This window comes from Jaculus jaculus, chromosome 1 (assembly GCF_020740685.1).
Source record: "Jaculus jaculus isolate mJacJac1 chromosome 1, mJacJac1.mat.Y.cur, whole genome shotgun sequence".
Taxonomy (NCBI): Eukaryota; Metazoa; Chordata; class Mammalia; order Rodentia; family Dipodidae; genus Jaculus; species Jaculus jaculus.
In genome coordinates this window covers 272,613,253-272,636,471 of record NC_059102.1, presented here as the reverse complement: position 1 = coordinate 272,636,471, position 23,219 = coordinate 272,613,253, and the positions used below count along the sequence as shown (strand labels likewise).

The window sequence follows — 23,219 nt, the reverse complement described above, 5'->3', positions numbered from 1 at the left end:
TGTGGCCAGTGGGAGTTTTTTATTTTTGATAATTTACTTTATTTTACTTTTTTGCTATGTAGCCCTGGAACTAGTGGAACCCCTTCTGCCTCTGCTTCCATAGTGCTGGGATTACATGTGCATACCACTACACATGGACATTGTTTTCATTTTGAATTAATTTTAATTTAAAATGGAAACAATGTTTGTTTGTTTGTTTGTTCAAGGTAGAGTCTCACTGTAGCCCAGGCTGACCTGGGATTCACTATGTAGTCTCAGGGTGGCCTTGAACTCACAGAAATCCACCTACTTCTGCCTCCTGAGTGCTGGGATTAAAGTTGTGTGCCACCACGCCTGGCCTGGAACAGTTTTATACTCTTTGATTGTTTGAATAGGATTGTTTCCCCTTAACTGTTGACCACTTAGTATTCAAATTGAGGTGTGTAGTTGAGTTAAATGCATACTTAATTTTGATAACTCAGTCCAAAAACAGTATAAGATATCTAATTGATCATTTTCATGTTGATTCCAGTTGGCATACTAAGTAAAATATATTGCTAATGTGGCTACTACTGGACTCCTGGTATATTTGTGTGATATGCATGTTGGTATGCATGTAGGGTGTGCGTGTGTGTGTGTGTGTGTGTGTGTGTAGGCCAAAGTTATCTTCCTCAGTTTCTCTCCATCTTATTTTGAGCCAGGGTCTCTCACTGAACCAAGAACTCACCAATTCAGCTAGATTAACTACCCAGTGAGCCCTAGGGATTCCCTGTCTCTGTCTTCCCAGCACTGGGGTTCTAGGCCCACATTACTACATTTTACTTGGATGCTGGGGGATCCAAACTGAGTGCTTATATGGCAAGCACTTTACCCATTGAGCCATCTCCCCAGAACCCCTTCCCACCATGCTACACTGGGGGGGGGTACATTATTCTAGAAAATGAGATGACTTGTGAACTGTATCATCTAGAAAATAATATCTGAGGCTTAGACCCTAGTGCCACCAAAGTGTGCATAAGAGAGGCTGAAATTCTTGAGAGTAGTGCGTGTGTGGTCTCAGCTGCCTTACCTTCTAGGTAGGTTTCTGGGAGGACTGGGGTCTGAGCTGGCAGGCTCCCTGCACATTCCAGATCTTGATCTCTGGGCTCTCCATTCTCCAGATCTCTGGGCTCTCTGTTCACCACTACAGCCAGCTCCTCTTCCCCACCTGACTTATCCGGGAACAGCTCATCTTTGGCCTGGAAGCTTTCCTTCACAAACACCTCTATTTTCTGCCGAGTTTCTCCCTCAGGAGGCTCTTCCTGCTTCTCCGTGCTGGCAGGCATGGCCTCTCCACAATCTGGTGATGGCTTTTCCCCTGGACAAGGAAAATCCAGAAGTAAATTTGGAATTGTTGGTGAAGACAAAGGGTTCTGTGTCTCTATGAACTTCGGAGAATAAGTGATGGGGACGGGCCAGGTGTACCGTCAAAGAACTCAAATGCATGATCATCAAAGTGCTGTTAACTGGGCCTGGCTGTGTTAGCCATGCCTTTAATCCCAGCACTCAGAGGCTGAGATAGAAGGAGTGCTGGGAGTTAAAGGCCAGCCTGGGCCTACAGAGTGACTTCCAAGTCAGCTTGGGTTAGAGTAAGACCCTGCCTGGAAAAAAAAAGAAGAAGAAAAGTGTGGTAAATAGGGAACTAGTAGACTATCCTAATATTTAGCCTTTGACCCCAGCTCCCAACACAGAGCTAAAAGACCATCCATTTTTCAGATGAGGCAACTCTTGGTGAGCGGCGAGTTAAGGGCTTGTCATGGGGAAGACAAACCTCTATCCCACCTCAGAAGGGAGAGGAGTGAACATTAGTGTATGCAGAAGCCCCCAGTTATGAGCGAGTTCTGTATTCTGGCTGCTAAGCCCAGGAGATGCTGGAGGGCCATGCCCATAGGAGCTTCATACCCCTCTCTCCTAGGCTTACCCTGTGCTGCGTGTTCTCTGCTGTTCCTCTAAGGTATGGTTTAGTCAGATAAGAAGCCAAAAATGTGAACAAGTGTTTCCCCAGGGTCTACCAGCTATCCTAGCAACTGACAAAAACAGTCTGGGGAGCCTCATGTCATAGCAGGTTGGTGAAAAGTAGAGCTAACTAAGGCTGGGGAGATAGTTCAGTGGGTAAAGTGCTTGCCTTGCAAGCATGTGAACCTCAGTTCAGTCCACAAAAGCTGACCCCAGGTGGTCAGCTGTACATGTGCACACGTGTGTGTTCATGTAGGAGGGTGGCAAAGAACAACCCAGAATGTTGTTACTCAGGAACACTGTTCATTTCCTCCTTGAGATCATCTCCCATTGGTCTGGAGCTCACCAATTACGCTAGACTGACTAGTCAGTAAGTTCCAGCATTCTTCTGTTTCCTCCTTCCCAGCACTGGAATTACTATGTAGTCTCAAGCTGGCCTTGAACTCACAGTGATCTGCCTACCTCTGCCTCCCAAATGCTGGGATTAAAGGTGTGCACCACCACACCCGACTTGAGCATTGGAATTACTAGCACGTGCCACCACATCTGCTTTTTTCTTTTAAACACAGGTCTGAATATCAAACTTAAGTTCTCATGCTTGTAAAGCAAACACTTTTCCTTTTCCCTCCTTCCCTCCCTCCCTTCTTTCCTTCCTTCCTTTTTTTTTTTTTTTTTAAAGCAGGGTCTCATTCTAGCCCAGGCTGACCTAGAACTCATCTGCAGGCCAGGCTGGTCTCAATCTCACAGTAATTCTCTTACCTCATTTGCCCAAGTGCTGGGATTAAAGGCATGAGTCCACCACACCTGGCTGAAATGTTTACTTTAAAAAATTGGTTTTAGTGTTGATGACTTGAGTTTCACTTAAAAAAATCATTCAGTGAATCTTGGCATGGAATAGAACAGAATTTCCAATGATTTCTGAGACTACTCTAAACATACTTCTGTCTTTTTGTACTACACATTTATGTGAGGCAGCATCCTCAGCAGTGACAGTTATAAAATCAAAATACTGATCTACTCTGAAAAATACTGAAGATGCTGGACACCCTGCCACATCAAATGTCCAGGCAAGACTTAACTCTGTGTAAAGCAAGCACCCCATTTCATTAGTGTATACACTGCTTTCCTTTTTCTTTTTCAAGGTGGGTCTCACTCTAATCCTGGCTGACCTGGAATTCACTTGGTAGTCTCAGGCTGGCCTCGAACTCATGGGGATCCTCCTAGCTCTGCCTCCCTAGTGCTGGGATTAAAGGTGTGCGCCACCACACTCAGCCTTGCTTTTCCTTGGTAAAATTATATGTATACCAAAGAGCTACGTGAAAACAAATTTCTCTATTATGTATTATCAGTCAGTATTTGATTTTTATGTATGCACATACACAGAATCATGTAAAAATTTCTTAGGCACAAAGGGGTCATGAGTAGCAGACATAAGGAGCCCTCTGTAGGGCACACACCTCTGTTTTTCTGTCTCCTCCGCTCTTCTGCCCGCTGCTTGATCACAGCCAAGGCCTCCAGGCTGTCTGTGATCTTCTTGTGCTCCCTATTCTCCCACTGCTGTCGCTCCTCCTTCTCAGCAGCAGACCCTCCCCGGGCCCAGGCCTCTGCACACGCTCTATGTCAGGACAAAGAAAGACATAGAAGTGGGAGCTGGATGTGGGGACATGTTCCTATAATCCCAGCATTTGGGAAGCTGAGGCAGGAAGATTGCCATGAGACCAAGGCCAGCCTGGACTACACAATGATGCTCTGAGAGGGAAGAAAGGAAAGAAGGAGGAGAGAGAAATAAGAGAGGTTTGAACTCTTTTTAAAAAGTATATTAGTTATTTATTTACTTTACAAAGAGAGAAAATGAATGCACCAGAGACTTTAACCCCTGGTAATGAACTATAGATGCATGCACCATTTTATGCATCTGGCTTTAAGTGGGTAGTAGAGAATTGAACCCTGGCCTGAAGGCTTTGCAAACAAGCACCTTTAACAGCTGAAACATCTCCCTAGCCCAAGAGCGGCCTGAACTCTTAAAACTTAAAAGAAATTTCAAACACGCTACCTTACCAAGTCTGTTCTTTTCTTCTCAATCTAAACAAAGGGCTTATAAGACAGATGAGTGGGGATGTATGTCCACATGAAAGTATGCATGTGAATGTCCATAGCAGCCTTATTCTTTTTATAACTTATTTTCTATTAACTTCCACGATTGTAAACAATATCCCATGGTAATGCCCTTCCCCCCGTCCCCTTTGAAACTCCATTCTCCATCATATCACCTCCCCTTCTCATCTCTCTTTTATTTTGATGTCATGATCTTTGCCTCTTACTATGATAGTCTTGTGTAAGTAGTGTCAGGCACGGTGAGATCATGGATATCCCAGGTATTTTGTGTCTGGGGGAGCACACTGTAAGGAGTCCTACCTTTCCTTTGGCTTTTACATTCTTTCTGCCACCTCTTCTGCAATGGACCCTGAGCCTTGGGAGGTGTGATAGAGATACTACAGTGCTGAGCACTCCTCTGTCACTTCTTTCCAACACCATGATCCCTTCTAGCAGTCTTACTCTAACTGGCCCAAATCAGGAGCAAGATGCTCTTTAGTAGAGGGATAATGCAACACTGCAATATTATTCAACAATATAAAATAAAGAAGCAATTCAAATGTGATGACTTCCACTTATAAATTCAGTACTGGGTGAGGGGTAGAGGACAGGAAGGTGAGGTAGAAGGGTTGCTATGAGTTCAAGGCCAGTCTGGGACTACATAGTGAGTTTCAGGTCAGCCTGGGCTAGGGTGAGACCCTACCTTAAAAATCCAAGGAGGAGGAGGAGAAAGAAGGAAGAGGAGTAGCAGCAGATGTAGTGCCACAAAACATCACGGGAGAAGCTTAAATGCATGGTTAAATAGAAGAAAAGACAGTTGGAAAAGCCATACCCTGTGTGATTCTAGCTCTGACTCCCAAGAAAGGGCACATTCAAGACTATGGGCCAGTGGTTTCCAAAGCCTGGGCAGGGTGGTAGGAACTATCAGTAGGTGGTATCCAAGAATTTTTGGGCAGTATGATACTGTCATGCAGACACATGACGCCCATTTGTCCAAACCCAGAGTGTATGAACACAAAGAATCAGTCCTAAAGAAATGGGAGTTTCTGTGATGTGATGTGATTGTGTGTGTGTGTGTGTCCCTAACTCTGTATCATCAGTTGTAACACATGATCCATGCTGATGGAAGATGTCCATAATGGGAAACTGAGAGGGGGAGATGATGGATGGAAGTTCTGTATTTTCTGTTCAAATTTTCCTTTAGTCCTTTAATTTTTTAAGAGGGGTCGGTTTTGAGGTAGGGTCTCACTCTAGCCCAGGCTCAACTGGAATTCACTCTGTATTCTTAGCGCGGCTTCAAACTCATGGTGATCCTCCTACCTCTGCCTCCAGAGTGCTGTGAATGCTACCACACCCGGCCTTTAATTTTTTTTTTTATGAGCAAAGAATAGATACAAAGTATTGCTAGGTCCATGAAAAGATGCTTAACAACATGAGCCACCACAGAAATGTAACTCAACCATCAAGAAACCCCCACTTCATACCCCATGACTATAAGTAAAAAGATACATGATGGGCTGGAGGGATAGCTTAGCGGTTAAGGCATTTGCCTGCAAAGCCAAAGGACCCATGTTTGATTCCCCAGGACCCACATTAGCCAGATACACAAGGGGGCCCAAGAATCTGGAGTTCGTTTGCAGTGGCTAGAAGCGCTGGTGTGCCCATTCTCTCTCTCTCAATCTCTCTCTCTGTCTCTCTCTCCCCCCTTTCTCTGTCAAAGAAAAAAGGAAAGAAAGAAAGAAAGAAAGAAAGAAAGAAAGAAAGAAAGAAAGAAAGAAAAAGAAAGAGAAAGAAACATGATAACAAGTCTCAGTGAGGAAGCACATTCACTACTAGGAAAACAGTCAAATGCCACATGCATATGCTTTGGAAGATGAATAGTGGCTTCTCAAGAGCTCAGCACAGAGTTTCCATGTGACACCCAACTCCCCCACTAGGCATCTACCCAGGAGACCAACACCTATGTCTACACAGGAACACAAATGCTCATAGGAATGATTCTTCATGAAAGCCAAAATGTGGAAACAACCCACATTTCCAACAGTGGCTGGGAAAGTGACGAATTTAGTCAGTTATCCACAAGTGCATCCCTGAAACAATAAGCCAGTGTTCTCCATGTGGCAAAGATGCCCTGCACATGGCTGTGTCTGGCTTGGCTGTAAAGTGGGACACATTTTCTAGAAAACAATTACAAACTATCACATGCTATTTTTAAAAGTGTCAAATCACTTTTTTTGGAGACAGGGTCCTACTAACGTTCCAATCTGCCCTCAAACACAACCCTTCAACCTCAGCTTTCTATGGTGGTTTGAGTGTAAAGCGCCCTCCACAGCCTCATGTGTTTATGATTAAGCCTCACATTCAGTCCCCAACTGGTGGAGCCTTTGGGAAGTGGAGACTTCCTGGAGGGGGGGCCTGTCAATGGGGCAGACCTTGAGGTATATAAGCCCAGCTCTAAGCCCAGTACCAACACTTTCTACCCAGATATACAACAAAATCCTGCTCATGCCATGCTTTCACCACCATCATGCAACTTCCCCTCATGACGGTAAGGCTGAAATAAACTCTTCCTCTTATAAGCTGCTTCTGGTTGGGTGTTGTTGACAAGCAACGAGAAAGCAACTATTAGACTTTCCAAGTGCTGGGTACCAAAATACCAGGTTATCAAACCCCTTTATTTATTTATTTATTTTTTATTTTTTAAATTTTATTTATTTATTTGAGAGTGACAGACACAGAGAGAAGGACAGATAGAGGGAGAGAGAGAATGGGCGCGCCAGGGCTTCCAGCCTCTGCAAACGAACTCCAGACGCGTGCACCCCCTTGTGCATCTGGCTAACGTGGGACCTGGGGAACCGAGCCTCGAACCGGGGTCCTTAGGCTTCACAGGCAAGCATTTAACCGCTAAGCCATCTCTCCAGCCCTCAAACCCCTTTCTTAGATCCAGTGATACCTAGAATTCCATCTTGAGGAAAGTCTTGGCTGTGAGGTCAGCACTTATCACAAGGATATCAGTGCTCAAATTCCTATTCTAGGCAGTTACGTAGCCATGGACCCTGCGTTTCAGTGTCCAAAGAGCATTTAAGCCAGGTGCGGTGGCACATGCCAGCAATCCCAGCACTCAGGATACAGAGGTAGGAGGATCTGTGGGAGTTCGAGTCTACCCTGAGACTACATAGTGGATTCCAGGTCAGCATGGACTAGAGTGAAACCCTGCCTCAAAACAACAACAACAAAAAAATCAGAGAATATTTAATAATTGTGCAAATGCTCACAAGTATGCTCAACTATGAAACATTCACTTATGACCTAAAGGATTCTCTTCTTACCTGTCCTTTGGAAAAACTGGCCTGTCATCGAGGTATGTCAAATGCTTCAGCCGAATAGTGACTGTCCTTCGGTAGTTAGAAATGTGCTTTATCACTGGATTTCCCATCAAATTCAGCACACGCTATGAAGCAAAAAGGAGTCAAACTGATGACAATACAAGATGATTGAATTACATTATGTGCTCTGTACCCTCAGAATAACTCAACAGAATCTTCTGTCTTGAGCAAAGTGGAAGTGCTGACTCCATATCTTGGTGCACTGACCAGAAAATAAACTTGAACTTCAGAATTTATCCCTGTGTCCTTTCAGAACATTCCCCAAGGCCTTCCCTAGGTCAGTGGCCATATTGATTCTGCTTCCCAATTTTTTTACTGGAACAATCTATCTCATTGACTGTTTCTTTCCTTCCCACCCAGCATCCATTTTTAAATAACAGTCACAGGGGCAGCAGATAAAGAACAGTGATGGGTGGAGGCCAACCTAGGCTATTGAAACCATCTAAAAACAAACAAACAAAATAAGCCTTAACAGAAAGGATGTTAAAATGCTCTCATGCTCTGTGAGGGCCACCAGGACAGGGATTTTCACACTGGGCTGGCAGACCCTCCCACCCCCAGATGTTAGAGGAAAGACATCCAGCAACGCCAGCCCAGTGTACTCTTGCCCAATTGTCAGATGCTCTCGTTAATCCTCTGCTCAATAAGGCTTACAGAAACTGAGTGCTGGGTCAGCTGAGCGTGGTGTTGCACAACTTTCATCCTGGTACTCAGGAGGCTGAGGATGCTCATGAGTTCCAGGACAGCCTGGGCTAGAGTGAGACCCTACCTCAAAAGACAACAACAACAAAGACAGTGAATGCTAGCCAGCCATTCTAAAATCCATCCCCTAAACTCAACATGTATTTTTCATATCTATATTGGCTTCTGTTGCTGGAGAAATATATTATGCATATTGTATGATATGTAAACAACATGAATCAATTTAGCATGTACCAAGCTCCTTTCTCATCCTTGCCAGTTTTCAAGAGAATTCATTCAGGGTATTGGAGCAATATTTTAGAGGCAGGCAATAAAAATGTGTGTTCAGCATGTGGAATTTTTTTAAGGCAGGGTATCACTTTAGTCCAGGCTGACCTGGAATTCACTATGCAGTCTCAGGGTGGTCTCCAACTCATGACAATCCACCTATCTCTGCCTCCTGAGTGCTGGGATTAAAGGCATGGGCCACCACACCCAGCTTGAGCATGTGGAATTTTAAAGCAATCACAAAAACAACTATAAAATGACCACTTTTTAGCTGGAATGGTGGTCACACCTACAATTTCAGTACTCCAGGAGGACCAGTAGTTCAAGGTCATCTTGGTTATGTAGCAAGTTCAAGGCCAGCCTGGGCTGCATGAGACCCTGTCTCAAACCCTCCACAAAAACAACAGGGCTGAAGAGATGGCTCAGTGGTTAAAAGTGCTTGCTTTCAAAGCCTGACAGCTCAGGTGCATTCCCAATGCCCACATAAAGCCAGACATACAAAGGTGGTGCATGCATCTGGAGTTCATTTACAGTGGCAGGAGGTCCTGGCATTCATTCCTCCCTGTCTCACATAAACAAATAAAAAACAACAAAAAAGGTGATTTTGAGAATGAGCTAAATTGAGTCCACCCCCATCAAGTTTATATGTTAAAGTCCTATCCCTTTTGGAATGTGACTGTTTGGAGATAGAGCCATTGAAGAAGTAACTAAGTTAAAATGAAGTCTTTACAGTGGGCTCAACCATCCTGACTGGAGTCCTTATATGAAGAGATCAGGACAGGAACAACACACAGCACAGAAGGAAAACTGTGTGGAAACACAGGGAGAAGGTAGCCATTATTAGACTGGGGACAGAGGTCTCAGAAGGAAACCAACCCCTGACAAGTGAAAGAAGAGATCCCGGCTCTTCTGTATGAGCTTGATGGGGTTCTCTGAAGGCATTCCAACTGCTCAATGCATGTGTGGGACTGAGATGGCTCAAAGGGTAAGAGCACTCACTGTACAAGCATGAGGTCCCAAGTTCCACTCCCAATACTCATGTAAAAAGGTAGGCATGACTGTGCATGCCTGTATCCCCAGTACTGATTGACTGGGGCAAAGACAGGATGATGGCTGGGGCTTCCTGGTCAGTCAGTCTAGCTGAAAAATGGGGAGCTCCAGGTACTGAGAAAGATTCTGTCTTAGGTAAGTAAGGCAGAAGAGTGATGGGGGACATCTGACATCTTCCTCTACATGTGTGTGCATTTACATACCCCTGTACACTAACCACATGGGCATACAAGCACACCAAAAGAATGAAATGGTCATGTGTGATTCCAAACACAATGTTCAGGGCTGGAGAGATGGCTTAGTGGTTAAGAGCTTGCCTATGAAACCTAAGGACCCCAGTTCAAGGCTCGATTCCCCAGGACCCATGTTAGCCAGATGCACAAGGGGGCACACGCGTCTGGAGTTCGTTTGCAGTGGCTGCAGGCCCTGACACACCCATTCTCTCTCTCTCTCTCTCTCTCTCTCTCTCTCTGCCTCTTTGTCACTTTCACATTAATGAATTAAAAAAAAAAACACAATGCTCAGTTGCAGATGGGGAATCTTATGCTGGTTGGTCAAGCTAACAAAATGTGAGCCCACTAGTTCATTTCACAGAGAGGCAATGTATACTCCATCCCCCTGCAATGTGTGAGTGGCCATGGCACCTAGCACCTAGGGTAGAATGCTAAACTTGACTGAGTTTCAGATTACATCCTCACTTTACAGGAAACACCAGGGACAGCAGAGCATGTGAAATGATACCATGAGGACCACTGCCCCTCCCCAACTCCTCATTCAGGGAGTTGGTCCTATTTTCTTTTAATTGAGAAGGAACACTCATGTATTAAAAGAGGTTGACCAATAATCTAGAGGTAATACTTACATCTGTTTTGAACAACACAACTGTCAAAACAAAATATGAGACCAATGAGGGGGTACTGAACATGAACTAAGTATTACATATATTCATTGTAATATCTCAAATGTAATAGCACTAATATGATTATGCTTTAAAAATTCCATCACCAGCCAGATGTGCTGACACATGTCTTTAATCCCAGCACTCAGGAGGCAGATGCAGGAGGATCACCATGATTTCGAGCCCACCCTGAGACTACAGAGTAAGTTCCAGGTTAGCCTGGACTACAGTGAGACCCTACCTTGAAAAAACAAACAAACAAACAAACAAAAATCCATCACCAGGGCTGAGGAGATGGCTCAGTGGCTAAAGGCACTTGCTTACAAAGGCTGCTAGCCAGGGTTCAGTGCCCCAGTACCCATGTCAAAACATATGCACAAAGCAGCATATGCATCTGGAGTTCATCTGTGTGGTAAAAGGGCCTGGTGCACCTATTCATTCTCTGTCTCTCTCCTCTTTCTCTTCCCCTCCCTTCATCCTCTGCATATAAATAAATAAAAATATTTTTAAAGAAACATCATCAGTCAGAGATGCACATTTAAGATATTCCAGCTAACACTATAAAGAGGCAAAAGATGAGAAGGAAGGAATAGAGAGAGGGAAAAAGGAGGAAGATGAAAAGAGGGGAGGAAAGGAGGGACAAAGGAAGGAGGGCAGGAGGGAAAGATGGGAGAGAAGTAGGAAGGGAGGAAGGAAGACAGGAAAGAAGAAAAGAAGGAAGAATGGAGGGAAGAATGGAGGGAGGGAGGGAGTAAGAGAGGGAAGAAGGGAAGGCAGAGAGGAAGGAGACAAGGGGGAAGGAAATGGGACTTGATGTTCAAGGAGCACACAGTAAAGCAAGCTGGTTCTTCAGTGTGTTTACCAAACCAGGCATGGTCTCAAGAACGCTCAGGATCTCGGGGTCACTCAGCCTATTGTGGGAGAGGTCGAGGACACAGAGTCTCAGACACTCCCTGAGGTGTTGAATGTCATCCACGGTCTCCAAGTGGTTGTGGGCCATCTGCAGGGTGTTCAGGACTGGGAGGCAGGCTGCAAGGGAGGTGGCAGAAGTGAGCCACTAAGGCACAGAGCATGCTCCTCGCCCTCAGTCTAGACTCTGAGAGCTGCCCTCAGGGCCTGGGGTGGGCACACAGCTGGGGTGGGCACATGGCTGGGTGGACATATGGCTGGGGCAGCATTACTTGGGGGAAGTGCTCACAGAGATTTTCGATGGTTTTGATGTAATTGTTGCTGAGGTTGAGGGAGTCCAGCTTCTGCAAAGGCTCCAGGTTCTCGATTTTGTGGAGCAAGTTCATCTGCAGGAAGAGACAGCGTAGCTCTGTCTGGGCTTGCAGGTTCTCAATCTTTTGTATTCCATTGCATTCTAGCCAGAGGCAACGCAGGCCTGTGTACTCCTCCAGGTTCTCGATGCGGTCAAAGCCTGGTGGGGGATTAGGTCATGGAGGTGAAACCTACTTAATGGGACTAGTAGCCTTCTAAAGAGCACACCAGGGACTATGGGATAGCTGAGCGGGCAATGTGCTTGCCTTGAAAACATGAGGACCTGAGTTAGGATTCCAGAACCCACATCAAAATGCTGCTGAGTATGGTAGTGCACACTTTTAATCCCAACACTCAGGAGGCCAAGGTAGGAGGATCCTTGTGAGTTCAAGGCTAGCCTGTGACTACATAGTGAATTCTAGGTTAGCCTGAACTAAGCTAGAGGAGACCATACCTTGAAACCCCTTCCAAAATGCTGAGTGTGGTGGTGAGTGCCTATAATCTCGGTGCTGGGGGGAGGGGGCTTGTGTATGGAGATAGGAGCCTCTAGGCTTGCTGGTCAGCCAGTCTAGATAATTAGTGAGCTCCAGGCCAATGAGACATCCTACCTCAAAGGAGGCAGATGAATTCCTGAGGTTCCTGATACACAGGGTTGTTGTGGTGGTTTGATTCAGATGCCCCCCATTAACTTAGGTGTTCTGAGTGCTAGGTTCCCAGCTGATGGAGATTTGGGAATTAATGCCTCCTGGAGGCAGTATATTTTTGGGGCAGGCTTATGAGATGGCTGCTAGGGACAGCTTCTGGCCCTGGTTGTTTTTCAGGACTGTGAGTAGCCTAGCTGGATGGGCAGAATTAGAACTCTGGAGACTTGTTGCTGGTTAGAATTATCAGACTTGAAGATTTGTCACTGGTTAGAGTTGTTGGATTTGGAGGTACAGAGTTTGATGTTTTCCCTGGTTGTTTTAAATCTTGCATTGGCTGCATATTTCTTTGCTATGCCCAATGCCATCTTTTGCAGTGTGTTTATTCTGTGCCATTATGGGATTTTTTTGGGGGGGATTTTTTTTGTTGTTATTATGGCTCAGTTAGAAGAGCTTGAACTAGGGCTGGAGAAATAGCTTAGCGGTTATGGTACTTGCCTGCAAAACCAAAGAAACCAGGTTCGATTCCACAGTAACCATGTAAGCCAGATGTACAAGGTGGTGCATGCATCTGGAGCTTGTTTGCAGTGGCTGGAGGCCCTGGTGCACCCATTCTATCTCTCCTTTCCCTCTCTCAAATAAATAAAATAAAAATATTTAAAAGAAGACCTTGGACTATGGGAATGTTTGAATATCATTAGGATTGAGAAAGTTTTATTTATTTATTTATTTTTTTGGTTTTTCGAGGTAGGGTCTCACTCTAGCCCAGGCTGACCTGGAATTCACTATGTAGTCTCAGGGTGGCCTTGAGTCACGGCAATCCTCCTGCTTCTGCCTCCCGAGTGCTGGGATTAAAGGCGTGTGCCACCACACCTGGCTGAGAAAGACTTTTAAAGCTGGACTGAATGCATTGCATTTTACATCATGAATGGTTATCACTTTATGGAGGCCAGGGGCCGAATGTGGTGTTTTGATTCAGGTGTCCTCCATAAACTTAGGTATTATGAATGCTAGGTTCCCAGCTGATGGAGATTTGGAAATTAATGCCTCCTGGAAGCAATGCATTGTTGGGGGTGGGCTTATGGGTATTATAGCCAGTCTTCCCTTGCCAGTGTTTGGCACCCTCTCTTGTTTCTGTTGTCCACTTGATGTTGGTCAGGAAGTGATGTCCACCCTCTGCTCATGACATTGATTTTTCCTGCCATTATGAAGCTTCTCCTCAAACCTGTAAGCCAAAATAAACCCCTTCTCCCCATGAACTGGTCTTGATTGGGTGATTTCTGCCAGCAATGCAAACCTGACTGCAACAGTTGTCCTCTAGCTTCCACATGCATATGTACTGAGAAACGAATGCCCTAGTAATCTTAGCTCTCAGGAGGCTGAGACACAAGAGTCGGGAGCTTGAGACCAGACTGCACTACAGAGTAAGACTATGTCTCAAAAAAAGGTGGGGGGAACCTGGAGACATTGCTTGGTGGCTAAGGCATTTGCCTGCAAAGCCCAAGGACCCATGTTTGGCTCTCCAGGTCCCACATAAGCCAGACACACAAAGTGACACACAAAGTGTACAAGGTCACACATGCACACAAAGTGGCACATGTGTCTGGAGTTTAATTGCAGTGGGTGAAGGCCCTGGCACACCAATTCATTCTCTCACTCTCTTTCTCACCCACACACTACAAAAAATGAGAACACAGGCAGACAGAAATCACCATCTGTGAGCACAGAAGCAGCCCTCACAGAATATGATAGGAACTTGGTTTTGGACTTCTAACCTCCATAGCATCCTAGAAGGCAGTAAGATACCAGCCTATGTAGTGTCTACACTTCCTCTAATAACAGATTTAAAAGGCTGTCCTCAAGCTGGGCATGGTGGTGTACACCTTTAATCCTAGCTCTCGGGAGGCAGAGGTAGGAGGATCGTTGTGAGTTCAAGGCCACCCTGAGACTCCATAGTGAATTCCAGGTCAGCCTGGGCTAAAGTGAGACCCTACCTCGAAAAACCAAAAATAAATAAATAAATAAATAAATAAATAAATAAATAAAATAAATTAAAAGGCTGCCCTTCTTCCATTGTAGGAATTGAATCCAAGGCCTCATGCATGCTAGGTGAGCCAGTACCACCCAGCTAATCACTCCCAGATTCCAAACCTTTCAGACAATGATTTATTTATTTATTTATTGGTTTTTCAAGGTAGGGTCTCATCCTAGTTCAGGCTAACTTGGAATTCACTATGTAATCTCAGGGTGGCTTCAAACTGATGGTGATCCTCCTACCTCTTCCTCCTGAGTGCTGGGATTAAAGGTGTTCGCCACCACACCGAGCTGATAATGATTTATTTTAAGTTGCTAAGTAGTAACACTTAACCAATATAGGTTCCTCTCTCCTAGTTCCTCACCTTCTCTGTAATAACCTAATTTACTGGGTCATCTTCCCTCCTCTTTAGTACACAGCCTCAGGAATCTGTCCTCTCAAGTCATCCTATCATTGGTTATGCTCAGATTGTCGGTGGAGAGCTTTGCAGGGGCAGAACAGGGGAGAAAAGACCATGGGCTCATTGGGCCTCCCTGACATAGCACCTTCCTCCTGAGGGCTGATACCCAAGGCCCTCCTTGCTGCACCTGCCTCTGGATCTCAGGACCAAGTCCAGTCCCAGCACATGCAAGGCTCTTGGGAAAGACTTACTGAATAAGTAGACACACTGATAACTAATGAACTGGTTGGCCACCTCTGGCTCAGCACAGCTTGGGAATTGTCATCCCTCTTCATCACTGTTCAGAATGGCCCTGACCATGAACCTGTACTCAGATGTACATGTGGAATTGGACACCAAGCCTGAGCCCTCGGGGATGCCACTATTGGCATTTCTCCAGTCTGAGGGGCTCCTAAAGACCCTTGCCCTGTGTCTCCAGTATTAGTCCTCAGTCTTTCACAACACACCTCTCTCAAACGTGACATATTTTATTTATCTCCTTATCTACTTATTTATTATTATTTGGGTTTTTTTGAGGTAGTATTTCACTCTAGCCCTGGCTGACTTAAAATTCACTAGGTAGTCTCAGGGTAGCTTTAAACTTATGGTGATCCTCCTACCTCTGCCTCCTGAGTGCTTAGGATTAAAGGCATGAACTACCATGCCTGGCTTGCTTATTTATTTTTAATATTCTAGTTTTATTTACTTATGAGAGAAGAGGTAGAAAGAGAGAGAAGGAGCACCCCAGGGTCTCCATAGCTGCAAAGAAACTCCTGACACATGCGCCACCATGTGTATCTGGCTTACATAGGTCCTGGGAAACTGAACCTGGGTCCTTGGGCTTTGCAGGCAAGTACATTAACTGCTAAGCCATTTTTCTAGTCCTTATTTAATTTTTTGTTTATTTTTATTCATTTGAGAGAAATAGACAGAGAGATACAGAGAGACAATGGGCACATCAGAGCCTCCAGCTACTGTGAATCAACTCCAGATGCATGCACCACCTTGTACATCTGGCTTATGTGGGTTCTGGGGAATCGAGTTTCGAACTGGGGTCCTTAGGCTTCACAGGCAAGCACTTAACCACTAAGCCATCTCTCCAACCCCCTTATTTTTTTTAATGTATATGTGTATGAACAATTTTGGGTGTCGTTCCTTAGGAATGTCAATGTTCAACTTTTTTTTTTAAATTAATTAATTTATTTATTTGAGAGTGACAGACATAGAGAGAAAGACAGATAGAGGGAGAGAGAGAATGGGCATGCCAGGGCTTCCAGCCTCTGCAAACGAACTCCAGATGCGTGCGCCCCCTTGTGCATCTGGCTAACGTGGGACCTGGGGAACCGAGCCTCGAACCGGGGTCCTTAGGCTTCACAGGCAAGCGCTTAACCGCTAAGCCATCTCTCCAGCCCCAACTTTTTTTTTTTTTCAAGATAGAGTCACACTGTAGCCCAGGCTGACCTGGAATTCACTATGTAGTCTCAAACTCACAGCAATCCTCCTACTCCTGCTTACTGAGTGTTGAGATTAAAGGTGTGCACTACCACCACACCTGGCTCACATTTTTTTTTTAATTTTTAAATTTTTATTAACATTTTCCATGATTATAAAAAAATATCCCATGGTAATTCCCTCCCTCCCCACCCCCACACTTTCCCCTTTGAAATTACATTCTCCATCATATTACCTCCCCATTACAATCATTGTACTTACATATATACAATATCAACCTATTAAGTATCCTCCTCCCTTCCTTTCTCTTCCCTTTATGTCTCCTTTTTAACTTACTGGCCTCTGCTACCAAGTATTTTCCTTCTCACGCAGATTTTTTTTTTTTTTTTTGAAACAGGGTCTGTCATTGTGTGGAAGTTAACTAATTAGGCTAGATGGTTTGACCAGTGAGTTCCAGGATCTGCCTGTCTCTGCTTCTCCAGCACTGTGCCACCATGTCCAGTTTTAACATGGGGGTTGTGGATTAAACTCAGGTCCTTGTGCAAGCACCCAACCCACTGAGCTATCTCCCCAGGCTCATATAGAAGCTACTTTATCCACAGTGGGACTAGGCAAGGGGCTGGAGAGCTAGACCTGCCTGGCTGGGTTTTCCTTTGTTGTGCCTGTTGCTGCTATTCCATCTTTCTGTGCATGTGCACGTACATGTGTGTGCACAGATGCACATGGAGGCCAAGGATACTGTCCACCTCCTTTGAAACCAGGTCTCATTAACCTTGAGCTCACCAAGCACTTTAGAGCCTGAGCTATCCCCCGGTACCACCACTCCACGCCCCCAGAGTATTCACATACTATCTTTCTGTTTTGAAAAATGTAAGTCCTGAGCAAAGGCCTGGTGGCTCAAGACTGTAATCCCAGCACTCACGAGGTTGAGGCAGGAAGATGGCAAGTCTGAGGCCAGCCTATGCTATATATACAGCAAGGTCCTGTCTCTAAAATCAACCAATCAATCATGCAAAGATACCAAGGTATTCCCTTTGTTTCCATATAGCCAGTAGCCCTCTTGATGAACACTCATCCTCTTTTCCTAAAAGTTTTTTACCCATAAACTTTGAGATCTCTACTTTAATATCCTCTGAGTACTAGCAATGACTCCTCCAGGTACTGCTTTTTTTGTCCTACTAAATAGAGCCTTTCTTCCTAATGTTGGGTGCCTCCTTTCCCAGGACTCACCTTTGAAATGTAAGTACAGCGTATCATTCAAGGCAGGTGTGATGTAAAGCTTGTGCTGCTTGCAGAGTTTTTGCAGGAGTTTTTTAGTTATTCTGTCAAAACAGAAGGCAACAACAAGAGGTTTATTTTAATTTGTCAACTGTGAACTATATTCTGAAAGTTTATTATTACTAGATATAAGGGCTTACTATCTGTGTGGCCCAGGCTAACCTGAAACCTGAGGTGCCCCTCCTGCTTCAGCCTCCCCTCAGTGCTGGGATTACAGAATGTGCCACTAAGCCCAGGTCAAAAACTCTATTACATCCTTGCTGCCTAAAGTTCTGTAATAGCTGATACCTTATGTATATTTCAAGTCTTCCTCCCTGCCCTTCTTTTTTTTTTTAAATTATTTATTTATTTATTTGAGAGCGACAGACACAGAGAGAAAGACAGATAGAGGAAGAGAGAGAGAATGGGCGCTCCAGGGCTTCCAGCCTCTGCGAACGAACTCCAGACATGTGCGCCCCCTTGTGCATCTAGCTAATGTGGGACCTGGGGAACTGAGCCTCGAACCGGGGTCCTTAGGCTTCACAGGCAAGCGCTTAACTGCTAAGCCATCTCTCCAGCCCCCCTTCTTCTTTTTTTAGATATTTTATTTATTTACTTGACAGAGAGAGAGAGAGAGAATGGGTATGCTGGAGCCTCTAGCCACTGTAAACGAACTCCAGACACATGTATCACCTGGGGCATCTGACTTTGTGGGTACTGGGGAATCAAACCTGGGTCCTTAGGCTTTGCAAGAAAACATCTTGACTGCTAAAACATCTCTTCAGCCTTCTTTCTTTCTTTTTCTTTCTTTCTTTTTTTTTTTTTGTATAGCTCTTAGGGCCTCATTCAATATTGTTACTTTAAACATTTTAGCATTTTTAAAAACTGCAATGAATGTCTTACTAACAAATACTTTGAAGGCTGGAAGGATTGCTTAGTGGTTAAGGCACTTGCTTGCAAATCCAAAGGACCCAGATTCAATTCCCCAGGACCCATGTAAGCCAGATGCACAAGGTGGCACATACTTCTAGAGTCTGTTTGCAGCAGCTGAAGGCCCTGGTGCACCTGTTTTCTCTCTCTCTCTCTCTCTCTCTCTCTCTCTGCTTCTTTCTCTCTCTCAAATTAAAAAAAACAAAAAAACACAACTTTGAGCAGTGTCATCAAGAATGACTGACATGCTGGGCATGGTGGTGCACGCCTTGAATTCCAGCTTTCGGGAGGCAGAGGTAGGAGGATTGCCATGAGTTTGAGGCCACCCTGAGACTCCATAGTGAATTCCAGGTCAGCCTGTGCTAGAGTGAGACCCTACCTTGAAAAAACAAAAAACAAACAACAAAAAAACAATGGCTGCACCATGGTGACTCACACCTGTAACCATAGAACTTGGGAGGCAGGGTGTTTGTGTAAGCTTGAGACTTGCTTGGGCTATATATTGAAACCCTATATAAAAAAAGGTGGGAGTGGACTGGTGAGATGGCTCAGTGGTTAAGAGCACTTTCTGTGCAAGTATGAGGGCCTGAGGAAACCTGAGAGATTGCTGTAGTGTGATCTCCAGCACCCATGTAAGCAGCTGGGTATGGCCACATAGACTTGCATCTCCAGCCCATGAGGAACAGAGATCAGAAAATTGCTAGAGCTTGTGAAAAGCAGCAAGCTCTGGGATCAGTGAGGGAATCTAGCTCAAGAAAGAATGGATGGAGTCAGGTGTGGTGGTGCATACCTTTAATCCCAGCACTGGGGAGGCAGGGGCAGAAGGACTGCCATGAGTTTGAGGCCACCCCAATGCTGTATAGTGAATTACAGGTCAGCCTGGGCTAAAGTGAGACCCTACCTTGAAAAACAAAAGAAAAAAAGAAAAATGGGGAATGAGTGGAAGAGTAATCGCATGGGGCACCCTATGTTTCCCTCTCACCACTGCAGATGAGCGCATGGGCACCACATGGGCACATACACATGCATATGCCACACACACACACACACACACACACACACACACGTGAAAAAGGGAGAGGAGGGTGGTGTTAAAGGGTAATAGCGTGTAGTTAGCTATGACACAGAAACAGCACATCCTACTTCACCACTTAATGACCCTCAGACACTGGGCACCTCCATCCTTGTCTGTGCAAGGGGCTGACTACGCCATGCACCTTCCTTGGTAAAGGTGCAGTATACTCACATACCTGGGGTTCCGATCATCCTTGTCATCTCTTGCATCTGAGCCACCATCACCACTCTGCTGCTGGCTTTGGCAGGGCATGTCAGGAGGACCCACACACATTTCCTTAGACTCATTCATTTCTGTAAAATAGAAGAGCCAATTGATAGCAATCAATAAATTTAAGGCTGGGTGTGGTAATCCCAGCTTGTAATCTTCTTATCCAAGGAGGCCAAGGCAGGATCTTCATGAGCCTGAGGCCAGCCTGGGCTTCATAACGAGAATGTGTCTGAAAAATGCCACAAAGAAAAAAAAAAGGAAAGAAATGTACAAGAAAGCCTCCCAATTTTATCTTGATGGATAACTGTCCACTTTTAGTATAGAATGTTGGAAGTCTTTAAATATGTGGAAGTTTTAAAATAGCAAAGATAATGTAAATGTCACTTCTAGATTAATTGTCTAGAAAAACTGTATAGGCACATGTGGAAATAGTCACAGAGATATTTATGTTTTTACCTTGTTTGTAACAGCCTACATCTGTTGATAATGCAAATGTGCTTGAGAGACTTTTTTAATTTTTTTGTTTATTTTTATTTATTTATTTGAGAGTAACAGACAGAGAGAGAAAGAGGCAGATATATAGAAAGAATGGGCACTCCAGGGCCTCCAGCCACTGCAAACGAACTCCAGACATGCACCCCCTTGTGCATCTGGCTAACGTGGGTTCTGGTGAATCAAGCCTCAAACTAGGGTTCTTAGGCTTCACAGGCAAGTGCTTAACCGCTAAGCCATCTCTCCAGCCCAGAGAGACATTTTAATATAAAACAATAGATTTGTCTTCTGCCTTTGAAAAGAATTTACCAACAGCTGGGCGTGGTGGTTCATGCCTTTAATCCCAGCACTTCGGAGGCAGAGGTAGGAGGATCACCATGAGTTCGAGGTCACCCTGAGACTTCATAGTGAGTTCTAGGTCAGCCTGGGCTGGATCGAAACCCTACTTTGGGGAGGAAAAAATGAATTCACCAACAGGCTAATACCACTTACATAATTTAAAAGCATTAAAGCATTAAACCCATGCTGTGCATTAAGAAATATACATATGCCTGGGCATGGTGGCACAAGCCTTTAATCCCAGCACTCAGGAGACAGAGGTAGAAGGATTGCTGAGTTCAATGCCAGCCTGAGACTACATAGTGAATTCCAGGTCAGCCTGGGCTAGAGTGAGACCCAATCTAGAAAAAAAGAAAAAATAAATATACATGTGTGTAGGGAAGTGATTGAAAGTATCTGTCCAGTTGGGACAAGGAAAGAAGTGAATGAGATTAGGAAAAGAACATGGGCTTTATGTGGGATGTTTTATTTCCTTAAACAGAATCATAGGTAACTATGACAAGATAGTAATCATTTACAGTTCATAGGTATTAATTGGAATGTTCTGTTCTTTGGTCTTTAAAAAGAAATTTAACCAAAAAAAGGAAAAGAAATTTTTACCCGTTGTGGTGATACCATGCCTTTAATCCCAGCACTCAGGAGGCAGAGGTAGGAGGGTCATTGTGAGTTTGAGGACAGCCTGGACCTATAGAGTGAGTTCCAGGTCAAAAAAGAAAGAAAGGGGTCTGGAAAGATGGCTTAGTGGTTAAGCGCTTGCCTGTGAAGCCTGAGGACCCCGGTTCGAGGCTCAATTCCCCAGGACCCACGTTAGCCAGATGCACAGGGGCACATGTGTCTGGAGTTTGTTTGCAGTGTTTGGAGGCCCTGGCGTGCCCGTTCTCTCTTTCTCTCTCTCTGCCTCTTTCTCTGTCTGTCACTTTCAAAAAATAAACATAAAACAAAAAAAAAAATTTAAAGAAAGAAAGAAAAAAAAGGGAGAAAGGAAAGAAGGGAGGGAGGGAGAGAAGGGAAGAAATCCCAGCTTTACTTCTGAAGAGATACTATGAAGAAAAATAGCACATTAAGATGCACCTGTTTTAAGAAATGTCTAAAAAATCATTCTATTCAGATTTTAAGAACTGTTGACTGTTGTTATGTATTTATGTGTGTGTGCATGTGCTTGTGTGGTGGGGTGAATGACACCATAAGTCCACCAGGTGCAACCTGTTTCTTATACTCACTGCATACAGTGCCTAGTCATATGAGGGGCCAGATAAACATTGTGGAGTAATGAATAACTGACTGATTATACCATTCATTACTGGTCTAGCACATGCCAGAAACTTTTGTTACAATGATGTCTGTATAACCTGGTACAATTATCCCTGCTTATAGATGAGGACGTCATGGCTCAGAGACATCCATCTCTAAGCTAACCCTCATCAAGCTGAGGAGCTGTGATATGAATCTAGTATAAGTGACTCCAAAGTCTGTGACTGTCCACGGAGCCACCTCTACAGCAACTCACTTTTCTGAACAAATGGTGCTCAAAATGTATCCATTGATTAGGCTACAAAATGCAACACAAATCATTTTCTTTCTTTCTCTTTCATTTCTTTCGTTTTTTTGAGGTAGGGTCTCGTTCTAGTCCAGGCTGACCTGGAATTCACTATGTTGTCTCAGGCTGGCCTTGCACTCTCAGTGACCCTCTTACCTCTGCCTCCCAATTGCCCAGCTTCAACTCATGTCTATGTGTGTGAGGATGCACGTTGTGTGTGTAGGCCAGAGGACCACCTCCAGTGTCATCGTCGGGAATGCCATCACCTCCTTTGAGACATGGTATCTCCTTGGTTTGGAGCTCAGTAACTGAATTGGACTGGTTGGCCAGTGAGTCCTGGGCATCCTTCTATCTTAATCTCCCCAATGCTGGAATTACAAGTACATGCTACCAAATCGAGCCTTTTTCGAGTGTGTTGGTGGTTGAATTCAGGTCCTCATGCTTGCAAGGCAAGCACTTTACTAACTGAGCTATCTCTCCAGCGTTCCAGCCCCTAAGTCAACCAGTTTATCTGGTCATTGAAAGGCTTCCTATGGGGTCCCAAGCCTAGTAGAAGCAGAGACAGAATCTGTCTTTAAGTCCTTTCCCAGAAACCTCGGTGACCACATCTTCAGTCTTTCTACCAGACATCAAGCGATGGACTAGATACTTGGAAATCTATTTGGGTGGCCTGCCTTGCCATGAATTTGCATTCTAGAAGGAGAGAAAGCTTCCAGCACTGTACATGCTGTTAGCAATAAAGGACCACATTCAAAAAAAAAAAAAAAAAGTGGAGATGTAGGAGGAGTGTGCGTGGTGGGCAAAGACGTGGGACTACAAATTCAGACTGCCCAGACCCAACCAAGTCTGTTCTGTCATTAGCTGAAGGTAATCGGTGTGATTCAAGTTGCAGAAGCCTGGCTTCCTCATGTGTAGCTCAGATGGGACATGCGCATGCCTTTTTTCATGTGTTGACTGCTATGACTAGTGACTGTGCAATCCGGCATGTGGAGCGGGGATCTCGGCCCTTCGTCCCCCTGACCTCTCCGGGGATCGGTCCGCACCTTCCTTGAGGACCCCTTGGGCTGCGTCCCCGTGGTCGCCCGAGGATTTCTCCATCCCAGGTTCGGGCGCGCATTCAGGCTCCGCGGCCCCATCCGCCTCCGGCTCCAAGGCCTCGGGGTGCATGGTGATCCCGTCGA

At 44.9% G+C, this 23,219-nt stretch overlaps 1 protein-coding gene across 1 annotated transcript in view; it reads right to left on the bottom strand.

Annotated features, from left to right (window-relative positions):
• Dnaaf1 (dynein axonemal assembly factor 1) overlaps window positions 1–23,205 on the bottom strand; it is a 30,642-nt gene extending 7,437 nt beyond the window's left edge. The window contains exons 1-8 of the mRNA XM_045132454.1: window positions 23,082–23,205; window positions 19,636–19,753; window positions 17,429–17,520; window positions 11,570–11,791; window positions 11,234–11,400; window positions 7,398–7,519; window positions 3,432–3,589; window positions 1,049–1,336 (exon numbers count right to left, since the gene is read on the bottom strand). Of these exons, the coding sequence (XP_044988389.1) occupies window positions 1,049–1,336; window positions 3,432–3,589; window positions 7,398–7,519; window positions 11,234–11,400; window positions 11,570–11,791; window positions 17,429–17,520; window positions 19,636–19,753; window positions 23,082–23,205 (1,291 nt within the window). The remainder of the gene's footprint in view (window positions 1–1,048; window positions 1,337–3,431; window positions 3,590–7,397; window positions 7,520–11,233; window positions 11,401–11,569; window positions 11,792–17,428; window positions 17,521–19,635; window positions 19,754–23,081) is intronic.
• Window positions 23,206–23,219: the final 14 nt, after the last annotated feature.